The following is a 21,699-nucleotide window of genomic DNA, read 5'->3' on the forward strand; positions in this document are numbered from 1 at the left end:
TGCATCCAGAAAAATGTGGAGCTGGAAAACATCCAGGAAATGGCAACTAAAATCATCAGGGGACTAGAGTGGCTTAAAAGACTTATATCCTTCAGGGTGGAATGATCCTGAGGGATATAATGAGAAAAATCTTAGAGTTGGAAGGGGAATTAGGCTTGATCTAATCCAACCTGTAACTTAATGCAGGAATCTATCAAATGGTAATCCTGGGAAATGGGTGAGCTTCTTCTGTTTGAGTATTGGACAGTACATGCTGCTGGGCTTAAATCCTGGCCTTACCACTTTATAGCTGAACAACTGTGGGAAAATTCTTAACCTTTCTGTGCTCCATTTTCCAGGCTTGCTAGTTATTGCCAGTAGCTTGCTCCCTTGAAATAGACGAAGATTACAGGGGATCTGACCTCCAGCCTCCTCCCATCTACCATTGAGAGATGAACTGAGAATCAAGTAAATGTTAGTGTTGCACAGCCTGTGAAAAAAGTATACTCAAGAAACAAAACAAAGGAAAAAAAAAACACAGAAAGGCAAACCAAGAAACAGACTCTTAACTATAGAGAACAAACTGATGATTTACCATAGGAGACGTCGGTGGGGGGATGGATTAAATTAGGTGATGGGGATTATGGAGTGCACTTGTCCTGATGAGCGTTGGGTGATGTAGGGAAGTGTTGAATCACTACATTGTACATGTGAAACTAATATTACACTGTATGTTAACTAACTGGAACTTAAAACTTTAAAAAATTGGCAAAAGATTTGAAGAGACACTTTGTTAAATAAGAGATGTGGATGTCTGATAAACACATGAAAAGATGCTCAACAGCATGAATCATTAGGGAAATGCAAATTAGGAGATGTCATTACACACCTAGTGAAATGGCTAAAATAAAAAATGCGACAAACCAAGTGCTGGGAAGAATGAACTAGAACGCTTTTTTTTTTTTTTTTAAGATTTTATTTATTTGTCAGAGACAGCAAGAGAGGACAAGCATGGGGAGCCACAGGCAGAGAGAGAAGCAGGCTCCCCACTGAGGCAAGGAGCCCATGCAGGACTTGATCCCAGGACTGTGGGATCATGACCTGAGCTGAAGGCAGATGCTTAACTGACTGAACCACCCAAGCACCCCTGAACTAGAACTCTGATATACCACTGGTGACATGGTATACAATGCTGGGAAACAGTCTGGTAGTTTAAATATAAACTTACCATACAACCCAGCAATCCAATACCTAGAAATCTACCCAATAGAAATGAAGACACATTGGCCTCATCTACCCACCCTCACAACAAACACGAATAGACTTATTCATAATCTCCAAAAACTGGAAACTACTATAAGTCCATCAACTGGTGAATGGATAAACAAATTGTATGATACACATACAAGGGAACATTACTCAGCAATAAAATAGAATAAACTGATATATGCAAAAAGAAAAAATCCACAAAAGTGGACAAATCTCAAAAGCATTAATGCATAAGAAGCCAGAGTTGAAAGGCTACATACTGTATGGTTTCATTTATAGAATATTCAAAAAAAATACCATAGTAACAGAAAACAGATCAATAGTTGGCAGGGATTGGGGTGGAGGAAAGGGACTGACTACGAAAGGGTATGATGAAATTTTTACATGATGATGGAAGTGAGCTACATTTGATTTTAGTGATAGCTACATGACCCTATATGTTTGCAAAAATTCATGGTACTATATGAGGGGAAAATTTTAAACTTCAATAAAATGACTTAAAAAAGGTATACTCAAGATACAGTGTTATATTAAGTGGGAAATTTTTTTTTTAAAGATTTTATTTATTTATTCAACAGAGATAGAGACAGCGAGAGAGGGAACACAAGCAGGGGGAGTGGGAGAGGAAGAAGCAGGCTCATAGCAGAAGAGCCTGATGTGGGGCTCGATCCCATAACGCCAGGATCACGCCCTGAGCCGAAGGCAGACGCTTAACTGCTGTGCCACCCAGGCGCCCCCATTTAGGTTATTTTAATTGAGTAGAAACTCCCTGAAATTGATTCAGCCATAAAAAAGAATGAAATCTTGCCATTTGCAACAACATGGATGGATTTAGAGCATACAATGCTAAGTGAAGTCAGAGAAAGACAGATGCCATATAATTTCACTCATGTGGAATTTAAGAAACAAATGAACAAAGAAAAAGAACAAAACAGATTGTTAAATACAAAGAACAAACTGGTGGTTACGGGGGGGGGAGTTGGGTGAAAAAGGTGAGGGGGATTAAGAGCACACTTATCTTGATGAGCACTGACTAATGTATAGAATTGTTGAATCACTATATTTTACACCTGAAATTAATATAACACTATATGTTAATTGTACTGGAATTTAAAAAATTAATTAAAAAAAGAAAGTCCCTGAAATTGATAATATTTTTCTGTAGTTCTGGAAACATATTTTGGAATGTTAATATATAGATTGCTTGAACTTGATATGATGGCTACCAATTTGTTTATATGTAGGTAAAATAACTTTCAAGCTTCACTAAAGTTTTTGATATGATAATTTACTACTTGAGAAAGTTATAAAGGTAAAAATAATCTCCAGTGACAAGAAACTCAGTTCTTCCTAGGTCAGCCCATTTCATGTTTGGATTGTTCTGACTGGGGGCATTATTATGTGTAGTTAAACATGCTTCCTGTGAACTGAAGTGAGGGAGCTTGAGAACACATGTTGTGCCACCTCGTACATCATCACCTCCAATGAGTTAGTTCTCCGTGCCTCAGGTTTCTTAATTCTACAATAAGGACAATAATGCTTCATAAAGTTATGGGGTTGAGTGAGCAGAGTAGTTAGAATAATGCTTGGTACAGAACAAGCAATAAGTGTCGTTGTCACTTCTGTCATTGTTATTAATGTATTTGTTTTAATGATTTGAAACTTGACACCAAGATATATTTTGGAGGTATTGTCACCTCTTTGATTTCCAGCATATAGGCTGTGTGTCATCAAGTGAAATAGAGGACTTAGGTTTGGTGAAGGAAGGGGAAGAGAATGCTGAGTATACTTCTGAACATGCTGAATTTGATGTGTTTGTGGAATAATACTAGTGCTGAGATACATGAATTTGAAGAGGAGGGCAGAGTCCTTGGCACATGGGTAGTAATTAAAATTATGAGAGATGGGCTAGATAACTTAAGGATCTACTTGGTTATAGATTAGAAACCTGGGGACCCAAACTTTAAAGAACAGGTGGAAGCCGTAAAACATACCATCTGAAAGTTAGTAAAAGAACCAGGAGTGAGAAGTGCCACCAAAAAGGGAGAGTAAGTGTTGTCTATTGCAACAGAGATTGCAGTAATCTGAGAACTGGAAAGTATATAAGGCTTGATAATAGGTCTTTTGTGACCCTTTGGTTTCAGTAGAGGAGTGGAGGCAGAAGCCAGATAGCAGTGATGTTAGAAGGGTGAAAAGGGAGGAGGAACAGACAATAAATGTACACTACTGTTTTGAGACATGTTGGTGAGACAAATTTTGAAAACTAAAGGAAGATGCAGGGTAAATGGAAGATTTGGGGGCAAGATAGGATATTGATGGGCTAAGGAAAAGGAGCTATTAGAAAAGAAAATGGTTGAGTATAAGGAGAGCGTAGAAGAGGTGAGTTCAAGGCCACAAGTTGATGATACTGGCCTCGAACAGGAAACAGAAAGATGAAAACATCTGAGACTGGAGCAAAGAGAAATGTGGATATAACCGAGCCTTGAAGATAGAGGAAATCACTCCTATGGACTTCATTTTCCCCAAAGAAATGGAAGGGAATTTGCCATAAGGAGTCAGTGGTTGACTAGGTGTTGTGAGGAGAATGGTCAATGTTTAGAATAGTAATTGAGGGAAATAGGAGAGGAGGCTGACAAATTTGTTTTCCGATGGAGGGATTTTTCATCTGAGCAGTATTTGGATATTACTAGTAGTGTAGATACTATGAACGTGTTATATGAAAGGAGAAGGACTGTTATTTCATTTAATGAAACATATTTAGCACGTATTATGTACAAAATACTGTGCTTTGTACTTCTGGGAGAGTCAGATGAATACTGACTGCCTTACTCAACGTGGAGGTAGGTATGAGCTCATAGCTCATATTGTATGATTTGTTAAAACCACAAATGTTTACAATAGCCTAAAAATGATAAATGATACATAAGCTTTGTAAACATACTATGAGGTTTTGAAAGAAGTAGAGATCCCATTAAATAGGGGGAAATAGGAAGGCTTTATGGAAAAGGCAAAAAGAAATACATAAAATAAGGGCTACGTGTGTATTTTCTGATGAAATAGTAATGAAACGGTCATAAGTTTTTAATTTATTATAGCAATCATTTATTCTTCTTGAATACAATGACTCGCATTAACCAGAAATGAAGAAATAAAGAGATTAACAAAACATAGTGAATTCAGCTCTATCTAATAGATGTTCCAAACTTGGTTATTTATTTTTTTATTTTAAAGATTTTATTTATTTATTTGACAGAGAGAGACAGCCAGTGAGAGAGGGAGCACAAGCAGGGGGAGTGGGAGAGGAAGAAGCAGGCTCCCAGCAGAGGAGCCTGATGTGGGGCTTGATCCCAGAACGCCGGGATCACGCCCTGAGCCAAAGGCAGACGCTTAACGACTGAGCCACCCAGGCGCCCCTATTTTTTTGTAGTAATATAGAATTCAGTAATCCTTTCAGCAAATACTTAATGAACATCTCCTGTTGGGTACTGAGGATACAGAGAAGACCAAGATGCAGTTTCTTTCCTCAGGGAGTGCATACTCTAGTAGAAGACACAGAAGTAAAAAGAACTTAAGTTCTATGCAATAAATGATATAAAAGTGATGTATATAAGTAGAGAGATTTGGGGTTACAGTGGAAGGAAGAATGAATAAATGATTATGTTGCTATGACAGCAAGTTTTTTCTTTTTCTTTTCTTTAGTTGGAGAACATCAATTGACAGGCCATAAAGTGGCAGTTAAAATCTTAAATAGACAGAAGATTCGCAGTTTAGATGTTGTTGGAAAAATAAAACGAGAAATTCAAAACCTAAAACTCTTTCGTCATCCTCATATAATCAAACTGTAAGTATTTTTGTACCTGATAATGCAAAAGAGAAACTGTCTTAAAATATTTCCTATGAATTTACAAATAACTGTTTATCTTTAGTTAACTTTTTATGAAAGTATAAATCTTTTTTAATATTTCTATCCAGCAAGTATTAATTCATTTAATCTCCATCAATCCTTTCTTACATACTTTTAGTTTATAATTAAAAGTCATTTTTCGAAATCAGTACTGTTTTCAAGTGATGAATGCAGCCTTGGAAGTTGACTCTTCTCTCGTATTCACTTTGAAGGGTATTTAGGACTTTGATATTCCAAGATTCGTTTTAAGTGATTTCTTTTTGGAAAAGGTAAAATGTAACTGTTTAAGATTATCCACCATCGTGTATTACTTAAAAAACTGCCATAATTACTGTGATTACTGATAACAAAGCTCTCAGGAAGGCAGGTGGATTTTTTTTTTGATAGGTTAAGTTACAAACTTAAAAGATTAAATGAAGAGAAAAAGCTGATTAATTAATTGAAAGAAATAATTTAAAACTGATTAGACCTAGAAAAAGTAGGTATTGAGTATGTAACAGTATTCTTTGAAATCATTTAAAGTTGTAGTTTAATATTTACTGAGAAAATGTAATATGCTAAACACTGAAAATTGTCCTTTTTATCTTAAAGCTTGGATAGAGTTTTGTAAAATAAATACTAATCTTGTTGAGTACCTGCTAGGTGGCTAGGAACTGTGTTGAGCATTTTACATATATAATTTCACTTTATCCTCATGTTAAGCCTATAGGGTCGGCATTATCGTTTTCAATTTATAAATAAAGAAATTGCATATCTAAAGAGTATCAGCAACATGTCCATGGTCAAAAAGCCAGTAAGTTGCAGAGCTGGTAGTTGAGTCATATCTGACTCCAAATGCCATGCTATTAATGCTTTACTCCAGTATTCCAGTCTTTCTCAAAACAAAGTTATATGAATTCCTTCTATGGAAAAAATAAATTTGTGGATCCTTAGTTTTGACTTAATTATTTTTAGTATATTGTTACTTAAGTATACAGAAACAAAGAATTAGGTGTAATAAACTCCATATGCTTATAGCTTTGATACAATTATGAAACCAAGATAAACTCACAATTTAAATATAAGACAATGAATGAAGTCAATGAAATCCGAAGTAGTATCTATACTATAATGTGATGGATAATGGTGTTTTTCAGAAAACAAATCATTGTTTGTTTAATAGTAGAAGGGCATCCATATTTATATTTTGATTCAAACAATATTGAAGAGAAAGCCTGTTCATCTGACTATATCGTAAAAAAATCATTATTAACGTCTTTGAAGCTTTGGTAGTTCATTATAATCAGACATTAGCAGTCTTGGATGTCAGTGTTAATGAGGAACAGCTTGATAATCTGCAGAGGTACGTTATTTGCCTTACGACAAGGCTAGCATAGTAGCTGTGGTAGGCTGAATAATGCCCCCCTCCCCCAAGATATCCTAATCTCCAGAATCTTTGAATATGTTACATTACATGGCAAAGGAGAATTAAAGTTATAGATGGATTTAAAGTTGCTAATCAGCTGACCTTAGAATAGGGAGATTTTCCCTGATTTTCTGGGTGTGCTGATAGTAATCACAGTGGTCCTTAAAAGTGAAAGAGGGGCTCAGAAGACTCAGAGATCTGAGAGTGAAGCAAGGTCAGAGTAATAAAATGTGAGAAGAACTCAGCTGGCTGTTGCTGAGTTTGAAGATGGAGGGAGAGGACCATGAGCCAAGAAATGCAGGCACTCTCAAAGTTGGAAAATATATTTTCTTCTAGAGCCTTGCTGCCAACCTTGATTTTAGCCAAGTGAGACATGTCAGACTTCTATAAAACTGCAAGATAATATTTTTGTTGTTTTAAGCCCCCAAATACGAAGTACGTATCAGCAGTAGGAAACTAATATAGGAGCATTCTTGAAATCCTTAAATACGTGGCTTATTCAGTAATTATTGCTGGGATTGGGAACATGCATTTAATCTTTACTCATACTCACTACATTTACTGTTAGTGAACTGTTGCAAATTGATATGTTCAGTCCATCTTACCAATAATATGAGTATGTGCCTAACTGTTCAAAGAAGTCTTTTTCTGGAGGGGCTTGGTCTGCCGTTGGGTAGCTGTGATGACTCAGCTCTCACACTGTTAACCATGAGAAGTGCATTCTAACAGTGAGCTTCAGTGTCCTTTCATCTTCACATGAAGTTCACTTGTTCATTGACATAAATAAGAAATGAGGTCTCTGAAATCACATGGCGGTGCATGATTGATTACAAGTTTATCGTCAAGGACCTACATTCTAGATGATCCAGAATATGTATATGCAGGTTTTTTAAGATTAGCATAAGAATTAAAATGGCACCTACTAGCTTGGTTTCCTATTCTTTGTTTTCCTTAATTTTAAAATGGGGATGTGTTTGCACTGGTATAATGCCTGGTATTTGATGAGCATTGGCCTAAAGTAGGAATATATAACCTACAAGCTGATTTCAGTTCAGTTTCATGATTCTTAACTGTTTTTCCCCTACTTGAAACAGTTCATATATGACTTTGACTCCATGTTAATAATGACTTATTCTAGTTACTGAGTGGTTCCTAAGCTAAATCTCTTTGCCTTACTGAGCAGCCACTTCCTGTAAAAGCAGAGAGCTGGGAAGCCAGACTAAGAGTATCACATGCCAAAATGAGAGTGAAGGGAGAGATCTCTGTATTTGCCTTGTTCCTTGACCTCATCCCTTTTAGAATGCCAACCCTGAAAGACCCCAGAGAAATTTTGCCCACTTAGGGTATGAGTCCTAGTTCCTATTCTGTTCCTACAACACAAATCAGATCTTGTCAGTAAGCAATTGTAACTGTCATGAGGCTTTAAAAGCTTATTTTTGATGTCATATCTACCTTGCCTTCATTTCTATAATTTCAAATTTTGGTTCAGCTAATTATCTCATTCTGATTTAGAATTACTTCATTACGTGCTGTTTTGTGAGGGAGATGTAGAGCCTTCTCAGGGTTGATCAGAAAGTAATTAGCGGAGGTGAATTTAATGTTTAAAGCTTCTGGCTTTCAGCCTTGGACTTCATCCATTTAGCCAGATTGCCTCTTTAATTGCAGACTGAATTGAAAAAAAGAAAAAGCACTCATGTATCCTTGCTATAGTACAAGCTTATTGACATAGCCTCTAACAGTGTTAGTGATTTAAACAGGGAGAGAGACCTGATCCTTTTAGTGGTTTTGTTTGTTTTGTGCAGTCTTGGACTAACTGCTAAGAATAGTTCCCTTGTTACAGAATGGGCCTCTAGTTTCTCTAGCAAGAAAGCTTAAAAACCAAAAACCAAGAATGTAGGATATTTATTGCATGATTTCTCTATTAACTCCAATTGTAAAATCCCACTGGGAGAAAATTGGAGAGTAAACAGGATTCAAAGGGAACTCCAAACTTTCCCACGAACCAGAATTTGTTGATTTGATTTTTGTCTTTGTCCCCCCCCCCCCCCCCCCCCCNAGTTCTTAGGGAACTTCACTTAAACGAATCAGAAGATCAGTACTTTATTTGGTAGAGCTGGTTTTGCCTGTTTACTTTTTAAAGTTTTTATCTCACTCAACCTATTGACAGCTTTTAACATTGTTCACCACCACCACCTTAAAATGTTGCATTCTCTGGGTTTCTATAACATCACAGTCTTCTGATTTTCTTTTTTCATTCTTTCCTCCTCTTAAGACTTTCTTTTACGGGCCTCTATATCTTCAGAGCCATTAACTATTGATACATGTCAGCATTGTGAGCTAGCGTAATGTTAGTGAACCCACCTTTGTGTGATCCCGTCTGTTACGATAGTTGTCATTTGTCATCTCTGTGCTAAAGAGTTCCAAAACTGTACTTCTGGGCCAGATATTTCTCCTGAATCCTGAACACACTTACCAAACTCTTTATTGGTTGTTTCCATTCTGAAGTCATAGAATCATCTGACATGAATTTGAACTTTCCTTTCTTTCCCAGACTTCTTTCTGTTCCTTTGTTTTTGTTTTTGGTTTGGTTTGGTTTTGAGTGAAAATACCATTAATGCAATTTTCTAAGCTTAAAACTTGGGGATCATCTTTAATTACATTTTCCTCATCTTTCCGTATATTAATCATTGAGTTCTGCAGCTCTTTTCCCTAAATATCTCCTTAGTCTATTTCTTTCTGCTTTTATTGTTAGTATCTCTTTTGCTTGTTGTTCTTCAGCTGTTGTTTCTGCTTGGAAAGCTTTTCCCACACCTCCCTTCCCCTAGGCTTTCAATTCCAATTTGCCATTCAAATATCTTAGCCTTTATAGGTGATTACCTCTAGAAAACCTGCTTTACTCTGTAAGTCTGTGTTAGGCATCATCTTCTCTGTACCACAGCAGTCAGCCTTTCTAAAGCCCTTGACATTACTTTGCACTTGCTCATTTGTTTTTATTAGTATCTCCCATAAGACCAAGTTCTTTAGAAGCAGGAATTATGTTTGTTTTTTTTCTTTTATTTAACACGTTTTTACTGAATACCTACTATCTAATAGGAACTGTTCTAGGCATTGGGAATATGATTGTGAAAGACAGGTTTCTGCCCTTAAAGGAGCTTATGCTCTAGAGCTATCTAGCAGTTCTAGATAGTGAGTAAGCAAATGAACAGGATTACTTTAGGCAGAGATAAATGGCTTTGAGGAGAATGAAAGGTAGTGCTATTCTAGGGTGTGACTAGCGAGGAGTAAGTGCTAATTCAGATTAAGTTGTGGAAAGGCCTCACTGAGGAGGTAAAGTTTGAGCTAAGACCTGAAAGGTTATTAAGATCTAGCTATCTAGTGAGATGATATGACTATAGCATAAAATGGGTATGGGGGCAAAGGTGGAAGCAGACCAGTTAGGGAGCTGTTGCTGTGTAGTCTGAGAGATTATGATTATGGTGGCTTTAACGAAAATGATAGTCTAGATTTGTGCTGTCCAGTGTAGTAGCCATTGGCTACATGTAGCATAAATTTAAATTAATAAAAATATATAATTCGCTAATCACATAGGCCATATTTTAAATGTTTAATAGCAATGTGTGGCTAATGGCTATTGTAAGAGGCTATATAAAACATTTCTATCATTGCAGAAAGTTCTATTTGATACCATTGGTCTAGATGGAGAGAAATCTATGGATTCAATATATATTTTGTAGGTAAAGCTAATGAGTTACTGAGGATAATAAAGTAATTGAGGAATTTTTCTTTTTTGTCCTGAGCAACTGGGATTTTGGATTTTGGCTGAGCAACTGATAATGAGGCTATTTTTTTGAGATAGGAACAATGGAAGAGAGTCATGTTGGGGTACAGGTGGATATTAAGGATACTTGTTTTGGCCATGTTAAGTTGAGAATACCATTAGACATCTAAATGGAGATGTTAGATATCATCTTTATCTCCCTAGCACCTAGTATAGTAGTATGTGTTTACTAAGTACTTATAGCGTGTAGAAGTAAAGAGGTGACATTTGAACAAGGTCCTGATGGTTTTCTGAGGACAACAAGAGCGAAATAATGAAAGTGTAAAGAACATGGTATGTTGGGAACAACTGCCTTGTTTGGCTGGTGCATAGAGTATGTGTAGGGAAATGGAGGAAAACAAGGCCAGAAAGTTAACTTGTTCATCCCTTCATTTAGCAAATGACACCGGTGAGTCACTTGGAATACATCAGCAAACAAAAAAATGACAACAAAATCTCTGCTATTATGGAGCTTCTGTTCACATGCATGTGTGTAGTGGGGAGTGGTGAGAAGATAGACAGTAAAACCTATGCTAGTAATATATATTGTAAGGTAGACCGTGAAAAGGTGAGAGAATATGCCGTGCAGATTACCTGGAGGAGGAAAATAACAAATGGAGGGAACAGTGAACATAAAGGCTCTGAGATGGAAATACGGGCCAGAGATCAAGGGAGCAGAGTGATCTAGGGGGAACTGAACTAAGAGATGAAGACAGAGACATAAAGGGGAGCCAGGTTTTGTAGGGTATTATAGATCACTGTAAAGACTTTGGCTTTTACTCTGAGCCAGATGGGGAAGCCATTAGAAAGTTTTGGTCAGAGGTGGGATATGACCTGACTTACACTGAAGCAGGGAAACCAATTAGGAGTCAGTTGCAGTACTATGGGTAAAAGAGGTGGTGGCTTAGAATAGAGCATAGTCTGGAGGGTGTTGAGAAGTAAGCATCTTCTCTATATACTTTTGAGGTAGGGTAACAGCATTGGCTTAGAGATTAGATGTGGGTTGTGAAAGTAGAGAAGGCAGTGATTGACTCCAAGGTTATCTGGCTTGGGCAAACAAAAGAATGGAGTTGCTATTAAGTGAAATAGAGACAACTGTAGGAGGAACATGACGACTGTTGGAGGGTGGTATCAAGAATTTGATTTTTGTTTTGTGATGTTGAGATGCTTATTAGGCATCCAAGTAGAGATATAAATAGGTTATTGAATATATGATTACAGACTTAAGGGGACAGGTGTAAGATAGAAATTTGGAAGTCATCAGCATATAGATGGTAGTTAAAATATTTAAAGTCCTAAGACTGGATGAGATCACCAAGGATGTGAGTATAGATAAGCAAGAAGTCTACGGATTGATCTTTAGGGCATAATGATATTAAGATGTCCAAGATGAGGAGGAACCAACAAAGGAGAATGAAAAGGAACAGTTAAGAGGTTGGAGGAAAACCAGGAGAATATGGTATCTTGAAGCCAAGTGAAGAATATACTTGAAGAAAGAGAGATTATTACCTGTTCCTTATACTGCTGAATATTGAGTAAGATGAGACTGAGAACTGGCCCATTAGATTTGGCAAGGTGGAGGTTGCTGGTGTCTTTGAAAAGGGCCAATTTATTGTAATGATGAAGGCAAAATCCTGTTTTGAGGGGCTTAGGAGACAATTTGAGCTGAGGAAGGGGAGTTACTAATAGTATACAATTCAGGAAGTTTATTAAAAGGCCAGGAGAGAAATAGTGGTAATGAGAGGAAATGTGGGGTCTAAATGGGGTTTGTTCCTTTAAGATGAAAGATAATATAGAATGCTTATACACCAAAGGGGTGATTTGGTCAAGATGGAGAGACTGATACAGGAGAAAGAAGAGCTAATTATAGAAACCAAGTCCTTTAGTAGGTGGGGAGGAAGGAATCCAGTGCATAATTGGAAGTGTTAGTGTTTGACAGTGTATGACCATGGAGTGAGTGTCTGGGTGTGGTGGAGGATGAGGAAGGAGGTCAAGGAAATTGGAGGCCATGTATTGGACAGATCATCCATGTGTACATCATGTGCAACGTAACAATGGGGGAAAAGACATTAAGTCAGAATGAAAGGGAGTGCACGGAGTTAGGTTGATGACTATAACAAAAATAGGTGTTGTAATCTGATGACCGGCACTTCAGAGACAGTGGAGTTTTTGAGGAAGGAGGTTTTGAGTGAGGATTTCCTTTAGATCATAATACATTATTAGACTACGCAAATTGGCCAGTATTTAAAATTTCCTTGTGAATTAATAAATCAAGGATCTGATCAGCAATGGCTGCTAATTTCTCAAAAAAAGAGACCGATATTATATGCTTTGCTTGGTGGTGCACAGCACCATCTAGTCTTTCAAAGGAAAATAAAAATCAAAATGAAATCTGATCTAGTCTCCAGATCTAAGAGGGTGCTATACGTTTTGCATTATGTTGCCATAAAGGATGGATCAGCCAAATGAGACCGTGGAATCCTCTGCAGGACAAGCCAACCAGCTTCTTCAATAAAAGTATGCAAGAAAAAAAGAAAAAACAGAGATGGAGGAGCAGCCTATAAATTAAAAGAAACATAAGAGATATATCAATCAATTGCAATGTATGGATTATAATTGGATCCTAATTTAATCAAAATATTAAAACAAAAACCAAAAAAGCATTATAAACTAATCAGGAAACCTGATGGGTTATTTTGTGATATTCCTATTTGTTAAATTTATGCATGTTAATAGTATTGGATTTTTTAAAGCTGTTATTTTTTAGAGGTACAGATCTCTTTAGAGAAAATGAAAGCCACATTCAGTGTGAATTGATTGAAAACATATACTTCTATGAAGTTAATAATCAAGGCATATTAATAACCTTATACTCTAGAATGTTAGAAAAGATACTGATTTTTTCTGTATATCCATGCATAAATAAAGCATGATCAACTTAATAAAAATGGGCAAAATGTAGGAGTGAGCATTTAATAAGAAATGTGTGTGGTGTTTTGCAGGAGTTGGAGAATATATAAATCCACAAACTTTGTAAAGATTTTAGCATTGCCAAAATCTTTTTGGAAAACAGTTGGGATTAGCTCTTATAATTGGATATTCACATCAACTATGACTCAGCAATTCCACTCATAGGTATACATCAAAGAGAAAATCTTGTTATGTACAAGAATGTTTACAGCAGCAGTATTATAATAGCAAAACGTGGAAACAGTTTACCCTCTAGTGATAGATTGGATGAATGAATAGCCTCTTGGTTAACAGGAGAGTAGATCAATAAATACAATGAAATATACAATGGTCACATCAGATAACTAGCAAACAGAATAGTGTGAGTGAATCTCAATAAAACAGATCCCAAAATATCACATATAGTCTTGATACTCTTTTTTATTTTTATTTTTTTAAAGATTTATTTGAGAGAGAGAGAGGGTGTGCAAGTGGGGGGAGGGGCAGAGAAGAGAGAGAATCCTCAAGGACTCCCTCGGCGGGGGTGGGGGCGGGGGGGGCGCTCAACACAGGATTCCATGTGAGATCATGACCTGACCTGAAATCAAAAGTCGGATGCTTAACTGACTGAGCCAGCCAGGGGCCCCACCTGATAACCGTTTTTTAAAACTAAGAGCTATTAAAATAAAAATATATATAAGAATATGAATTTTACATATATATGAAGACAGTGGGATACACAAGTATATACATATATAAATATAAAAGAGAAAACAAGGGAAGCAGGAATGGTATTCAAGATGATGGATAACTTGGTTGAGGGGAAACAGTGGGAGGGGTTAGATGGAAAGTATTGTTGAGGTCCTGGGTTTTTTTGTTTGGGTGATGGGTTTGTAGATGCTTATTATAGTATGAAAAATAGTAATTAAATAAAAGTAGGCCATTCAAGGACCAATAAAGATAGGTGCCATGAACCAAGGGTAATGATTACTACATTTCTTTAATAACTGATTTCTAAATAAAGAAAAATATTATTCTGTATATGCAGCTATATAAATAATATTTTGAAATCTCTATGGCTATAACCATCAAAAAGGCATACTCATGAATATTGATTTTTGCCCAACTTTGAAAAGATTTTTCCTAAGTTCCAAATGCTATTTAAATGGATAGTGCCTAAAAATGCAGATAACTTGGTCAGCTGGAGAATGCTTGAGGTTTTTGTGGATACTTGAATTTTTTTTTTTTTACTTAATTAGAAATACTTTCTTCTGAAAAAAATTTTAAAGCACGTTAGTTTACTTTTCTGTTGTATTAAATATATGAATTTCATGATTGAATTTCTTATAATGCTTCACTGTGATTATTATTTTGGAGGGCACAAAAATTTGGCTTACTTGGCTAGGTTTAAGAACATAATCCTGGAACTGGCCTTTTCCCCTAAGTCCCAATATGAAGCTGTTTTTTTAGGATTTTTTTTTTTTTTTTTTTTTTTTTTTAATCATGTTTCCTTTTGTCTCGCCCTCATTCTGGTTAATTGACATTTTATTCATTGAATTTTTGTTGTAATGTTGCCATAATTTCTGTTTCAGATTATTCTGGTTTTGGCTCCAAGATACTCATATTATTTAAAAGTGCTACGTTGTGTACTTAAGTAAATCCTACTTCGTTACAGATACTTTGCTCGGTGTACGCTCAGTAATCACAAACTGAGGCATGTGCTCTGAAGCTAAGGGAATGCTTCTGTGAAAGCAAAAAGGGCTGACCTGGACTTAAAGGAGTGACCTTTAAGCGGAGCTAGAAAGGGTAACTGGTAGACTATTAAAGGGTGGAGTATCGGTCAGGTACGGGATTCGGGTTAGCAGAAACTGTTTATACAAAGATGCTGTGGCAGAGGGAGTGCAGTACAACTAAAGGAAGAAAGAAAGAAATGGTGCACTGCAGTGGTGGGAATCAAAGAGGAGACAGTACAGACTCGTGGCAGAGGGGAGTGGCTTGTTCACTCAGGACCTAAGAGCAGTGGGAACCCCCTGAAGATTTTTAATAAGGAGACTACTGAAGAACAGGTACTTGTCTAATGCGTGTCTTCTTGAATAGACTGTAGGCTCCACAAGTAGAAAGAGGAGCTGTTGATCTCACCAAGTGCAATACAAGTAGGTTTTCAACAAATAGTAAATGTCACTGTTTAATAGCTCAGTGTCTGGCACATGGTAAGTGCTCAGTAATGTTGGGTGTGGTTTACATTGCTCTAGATTGACCTTCGATATGGACAGTGTCTACTGTGGAGTTAGAGGTTTCATGAAATAGTTCAGTCCAACAGTGTCCACTGATTGACTTGGAAGAATCAGCAGCTAAATATATTAAAATTTCATCACTTTTTTCCTCCTATGCCCCAAAGATGTAACAGAGCAGAAAGGTGATGGAAAATTCTGTTAATAAATCAGATTAGCTTACAGTGAGGTGAATAAGTGCTCCTGGTTTGTACTATTCATTTTTTTCAATTAGAGTTTGGTGCCTGGTAAGATTGCTTTTATAGAACCATTTCTGCTGGAGTTCTCAGGTAAAATTCCCTTTTCATAGTTCATTTGAAGTAATTTCAACCTTATTACTCAGTTTTATTAGTTTATTTTATATAAAGTGAGTTACCTTGTCATTTTTCACCCCAAATAAAGACTGCTATTAGAAAGATTTCTTCCGAAACTCTATAATCATTTTCGTACTATAGCTTTAACATTTTACTTTTTTCAAGTGTTTATATATGATGTGTCTTTTCTTAATATATATAGTATATAGTTATATCACCAATGACCTGGCTATTTTTTCTTTCCTCTTTAATAGTAACCAGTACCACCATGTAGCACATAGATGCAATTGTGCACATTAATAAAAGGTACCCCATCTGGGTAGACTAATTTACCAGAAAGGTCCCCTGCTTCTGATACCTTCTAAAGGGTGGCATCTGGGCCGTTTTCAGCCTCTGTTTATGCCTTTATGGGTGCCTTTAAGCCATGCAAAAACTATACAGCTCTACTTAGTGTCCCTCAATAGTAACTCAGTATAAGTTAGATATTGCTCACAGTCAACCAGATTATAGATAATCCTTTATAAACAAACTATTTAAAAAGTCAATCACTTGTTTATTTATGTGTGTTAAATGTAACCTTCAGTTAAAACATTAATAATTGTATTTAACTTGTTTTCAGAACTTTGGTAAAATTGGATATATGGGAGGAAGTTGTTTTTTAGGAAAATTTTTTTCAAATAGAGCTAAGATTCTTACTATTTTAATGGTCTTAGCTTTGCCTAGAAGTAAATTAAAAAAAAAATATCTGTCTACTTAATTTTTTACTATGGAACTTTTTTTTTAAGATTGATTTATTAATTTGAGAGAGAATGAAAGAGAGCAAGGGGGGAGGGGCAAAGGGAAAGGGAGAGAGAGAGTCTTAAGCATACTCCATGCTAAGCGTGGAGCCTGACACAGGGCTTGATCTCAGGACCCTGAGATCATGACCAGAGCCGAAACGAAGAGTTGGTTGCTTAACTGACTGTATCACCCAGATGCCCCACTATGGAATGTTTTTAATGTATAGGAAAGCAAAGTGATGAAGCCTCATGTATCTGTCATTTGGCTTCAGCAATTGCCAGTGTATTGTTTTATCTGCTTCTTCCCACTTCTCCCATCACAAATTATTTTGAAGCTAATCTCAAATATGATTTTAATCTGTAAACTCATCAGTATCTACTCTGAAACATAGACCGTTTTTTTTTTATTTTAGTAATACAAATGTAGTTCATTATCACATCTAAAAATTAAAATAATAATATTATCAACCATCCAGTCAGTATTCACACTTTGTTTCATAAGTGGTTTTTAAAGTTGGTTTGTTGGAGTCAGAATCAAAATAAGCCTTGGGGTGCCTGGGTAGCTCAGTCGGTTAAGTGTTCCTTGGTTTCGGCTCAGGTCATGATCTCAGGGTCCTGGGCTCCAACTCAGCCTTGGGCTTTCACTCAGGGTGGAGTCTGCTTGAGATTCTCTCGCTCCCCTCCCTTTGTCCCTCCCCCCAGTGCATGTGTGTGGGTGCACATGCGTGCTCTCTTTCTCTAAATAAATCTTAAAAAAATTCAAAACAAGTCTCTACAGTATATCTTGATTTACTATTCATCTATAGCTTCCCCTTCCCCGTTTCCTTTTCTCACATTTTATTGAAGAAAGGGTTATTTGACCATTTTTTGCATTTTCTGATTAAATCTCTTGTGGTATCATTTAGGTTTAACAAGAATATTTTAAACTTACATTTACATATGATACCTGATCTCTATGGACTGTAAAATTTTTTTTGTTTAAATGGAGAAATGAATGCTTAGTTGTTGAAGAATGAAGGATTCCAAAGATTTTGTGAACATGAAAGGGAGGATCTGAAGAAAAGTCCATAAGCCTCAGAAAGCAGAGAATTTTGTAAAGCTGTTTTGTAGCTCTGTGATTGTTTTGATAACATCATTTGTTGCCATCTTAAAATATCTGTAGCAATAATATACTAGCTTGATCTTTTAAAAACATTTATTATTATTTTTCTCATTTACAAAAAAGATACCAGGTGATCAGCACTCCAACAGATTTTTTTATGGTGATGGAATATGTGTCTGGTGGTGAATTATTTGACTACATCTGTAAACATGGACGGGTGAGTAACTTATTATCTAGTACAATAAGCCCCTAAGCAAAAAAAAAAAAAAAAAAGGACAGTAGGAAATAGCAAACCACAAAGTATCTTCAAAGTCAGGGTTGCTTCCGTAATAAAGCCCAACTAAAGATACAGAATATTAGACATATTTTCTTTCTTAAAAAATACACTTTTCAAGGGGTGACCGGCAGGCTCAGTCAGTGGAGCATGTGACTCTCGATCTTGGGGTTTAAGTTCGAGCCCCACATTGGGTGTAGAGATTGCTTAAAAATAAAATCTTAAAAAAATACACCTTTTTGGGCACCTGAGTAGCTCAGTTGGTTAAGTGTCTGCCTTCGGCTTAGGTCACAATTCCGGGGACCTGGGATGGAGCCCTGTGTTGGGCTTCCTGCTCAGCGGGGAGTGTGCGTCTCCCTCTCCCTCTGCCCCTCCCCGTGCCCCTGCTCTTTTGCTCTCTCTTAAATAAATAAATAAAATCTTAAAAAAAAAATACGCGTTTCAAAATACTGATTTTAGGGAACATGTTCCACTTAATTGCCAACATGATGTCAGTGCTTTTCAGAGTGAACAATCCGTTCCATAACATTATGTTGAAGCTTCAAGGATTTCCTTTTCTTAGCACTTTCACATAAGTTCTGTTTTACATTATGTTTTACTTGTTGATTGCCTAAAACATTGTGCACATTTAGTAATATTAATTGAATATTAAATTTTTTAAAAAGATTTTATTTATTTATTTGACAGAGATAGAGACAGCCAGTGAGAGAGGGAACACAAGCAGGGGGAGTGGGAGAGGAAGAAGCAGGCTCATAGCAGAGGAGCCTGATGTGGGGCTCGATCCTATAACGCCGGGATCACGCCCTGAGCCGAAGGCAGACGCTTAACCGCCGTGCCACCCAGGCGCCCCTAATTGAATATTAAATCTTACTGCCTAGCAGCAAAGAAGAGTCTTGTTGATTGACATGTTGAGCTCTAATGCAAGTTTTTGGTTTGTTTGTCTGATTTGTTGAGAATTCTAGCCTAATTCTGATTAGCTTGCTCAGTTACATTTGGGCTGATTATGAAACTAAAACTCTTGCTATGTACATGTCCCAAATATTCTTAGTGCAGCTTCTTTTATACTTGCTAGGTTGAAGAGGTGGAAGCAAGGCGGCTCTTTCAGCAGATTCTGTCAGCTGTGGATTACTGTCATAGGCATATGGTGGTTCATCGAGACCTGAAACCAGAGAATGTGCTGTTGGATGCTCACATGAATGCCAAGATAGCTGATTTTGGTATGTAACTCCATGGTTGTTCAGAAATGTACTAGTTGCCTTTTAAAGTGTGTCAGTAGCAACTGTTAAACAACTACGAACTTGCAGTTTCAACTTCATAAATCCCATACCATGAAAAAGGGATTAATGGCACAGTCTCCATGTTAGCGTGTTCTATTCATGTAAACACAATTTTAAAAATGCACATGCTTCTAGAGAAGTTTAGAGGGCCAGTTTCAAGGTAAATCCATTTAATCTGCATTTCCTTCTAAAGGAAAAGTTAACCATCTTTTTTGGGGGGGGGTCATAAACTCCTTTGAAAATCTAATGAAAATATGGGTACTTCCCTTGATGAATGCACTTAAAGAGAAATACATGAAAATATGCATGCAGTTTTGAAGACTTAAAGTCTTTCTGATTTGATTAAGGGTAGATTTCAGGGTAAAATCTAACCACTTGCTAAAAAGAACAGGAGTTTTTGTCAGGAGTAAAACAAACAAATAAAAAACAAAATGTAAACTTGAATGCACCAAACAATTTTCTGGGGTAAACATACATGGAAAAAGTACCATAGTAGGGTGTTTGGAAAAAGGATTAGGAAGTGAGAGGTTATAGAGAGAGAGAGAAATGTGCCAGAGTTCAGCGTTGCTTATTTAAAATTTTTGTCTGTAGCTTGTCTTTAAACTAAAAACTAAGAAACTAGTTTCTGTATTTCTCTTCCATCTCTAAATTGCAAAACTCCTTAGTATGATAGTTCAGCTAGATTTTTGGTTCCACAGATTATTTTTTCTATGTTGAATTAAAGCTTTCCAAATTAAAAGCTTTTGGAACATACTCTTTATAAATTGGAGCCTGTCTGATTTCTACTTAGAGATTTTTTTTTAAAGGCTTTGAAAGCACGGGATAAAAAGTAATGGTCTCTATTTCATTCTTTCAACTATAGAAGTGGGTAAGTAATATTTTGATGCTTTTATGTTTTGAAAAGTTCATATGATTTAGAATAACCTTGTATTCGTGAAGTGAATCAGCATTTTTAAAAAGTTATGTATTTATTTTAGAGATAGCATGAGAGAGGAGAAGGGCAGAGGGAGAGGGGGAGAGAGAGAGAGAATCTCAAGCAGACTCCATGCTGAGTGTGGAGCCCAGCACGGGGCTCGATCCCACAACCCCGAGATCATGACCTGAGCTGAAATCAAGAGTTGGATGCTCAACCAACTGAGCCACCAGGCACCCCAAGTGAATCAACATTTTTATTTAGAAAAGGAATTTAATTCCAATCATACATCATGTGCTTTATCTTTTTTTGTCAGAGTGTAAGCACTCTGAATGGTCTTCTAGTCTCTCAAGTGCTTTCCACTGTTTTAAAATAATTACAAAATATATATAGAACGTTGAAGTCTTGACATTTTTCTTCATGCATTTATCTATATCTACTTTTAAAAATATCTAGCACAAAATAAATATTACTCTCATTTTCAGGATTGTCTAATATGATGTCAGATGGTGAATTTCTGCGAACCAGTTGTGGATCTCCAAATTATGCAGCACCTGAAGTCATCTCAGGCAGGTAATAATAGATCAGTGGAGAGTAAGCTCTTTATAATCTTTTGTTCATTCTAATAACATTTAATTAAAATACATTCTGTTCAGAGGATGAGATTATTAACATAATAGGAACAAATTGTCCCTTTAATTTTTCCATTGTTGAAGAGAGAATAGTCATATTAAATGATATTTTTAAACATTTTTTTTTAATGATTTTTTATTATGTTAGTCACCATACAGTACATCCCTGGCTTCCTATGTAAAGCTCGATGATTCATTAGTTTGGTTTACATTTTGTTATATTTAAGGAGTTCTTCCATTGAAAAAATGACGAAAACAAATCTTGATTTTCTTCATTTTGGAAAAGTACAGATAAGAGAAAGCATTTGTTAAATTCAAGCTACTGTCATTATTTACTTATCAGACAGTCCTTGAATAATAATTTACATATTCTTTTATAAGGTACTATATAGAGTATCATTTTATGTTTTGTCTTTAGAAAAATGAGATTTTTCAGGGACAGTATTGTCATTTCATGAAATTAAACTTATAAGTAGAGATTGAAACTTATTCGTATATTCAAAAAATGTTTATACAGATTGCAGTGGTAAGCTGAAGATTTTTTATGGTGACCAATGTCTGTTTTAAAAAGTTAACAGAATTCTCTGAGAGAAAATAGAGAAAAGGTATTATTGCAAGGAGCAGGTGTAGGAGTTTTGGACAAGTACGGCAAATGATATAAATGATGGACAGAAATTTTTTGAAATGGATTGTTTTCTTTTAATTGGAATTGTAGAGATTGTTACCTGAGACCCAGGTTTGAGTTTGTCAGTGGGGTATCAGAGGCATTTTAGTACTGCAGAAAGGTGAGAGAAAAAAAGAATAATATTCCAGGC

At 36.2% G+C, this 21,699-nt stretch overlaps 1 protein-coding gene across 2 annotated transcripts in view; it reads left to right on the forward strand.

The window, feature by feature from the left end:
- Positions 1 to 4,898: 4,898 nt before the first annotated feature.
- PRKAA2 (protein kinase AMP-activated catalytic subunit alpha 2) overlaps positions 4,899 to 21,699 on the forward strand; it is a 37,700-nt gene continuing 20,899 nt past the window's right edge. For both annotated transcript variants that reach the window (XM_034653249.1, XM_034653251.1), the window contains exons 1-4: positions 4,899 to 5,089; positions 17,912 to 18,005; positions 19,135 to 19,279; positions 20,738 to 20,825. In XM_034653249.1, coding sequence (XP_034509140.1) covers positions 4,914 to 5,089; positions 17,912 to 18,005; positions 19,135 to 19,279; positions 20,738 to 20,825 — 503 coding nt within the window. In that variant the 5' untranslated portion in view covers positions 4,899 to 4,913. The remainder of the gene's footprint in view (positions 5,090 to 17,911; positions 18,006 to 19,134; positions 19,280 to 20,737; positions 20,826 to 21,699) is intronic.

The sequence above is a fragment of the Ailuropoda melanoleuca genome, chromosome 2 (assembly GCF_002007445.2).
Source record: "Ailuropoda melanoleuca isolate Jingjing chromosome 2, ASM200744v2, whole genome shotgun sequence".
Lineage (NCBI taxonomy): Eukaryota > Metazoa > Chordata > Mammalia > Carnivora > Ursidae > Ailuropoda > Ailuropoda melanoleuca.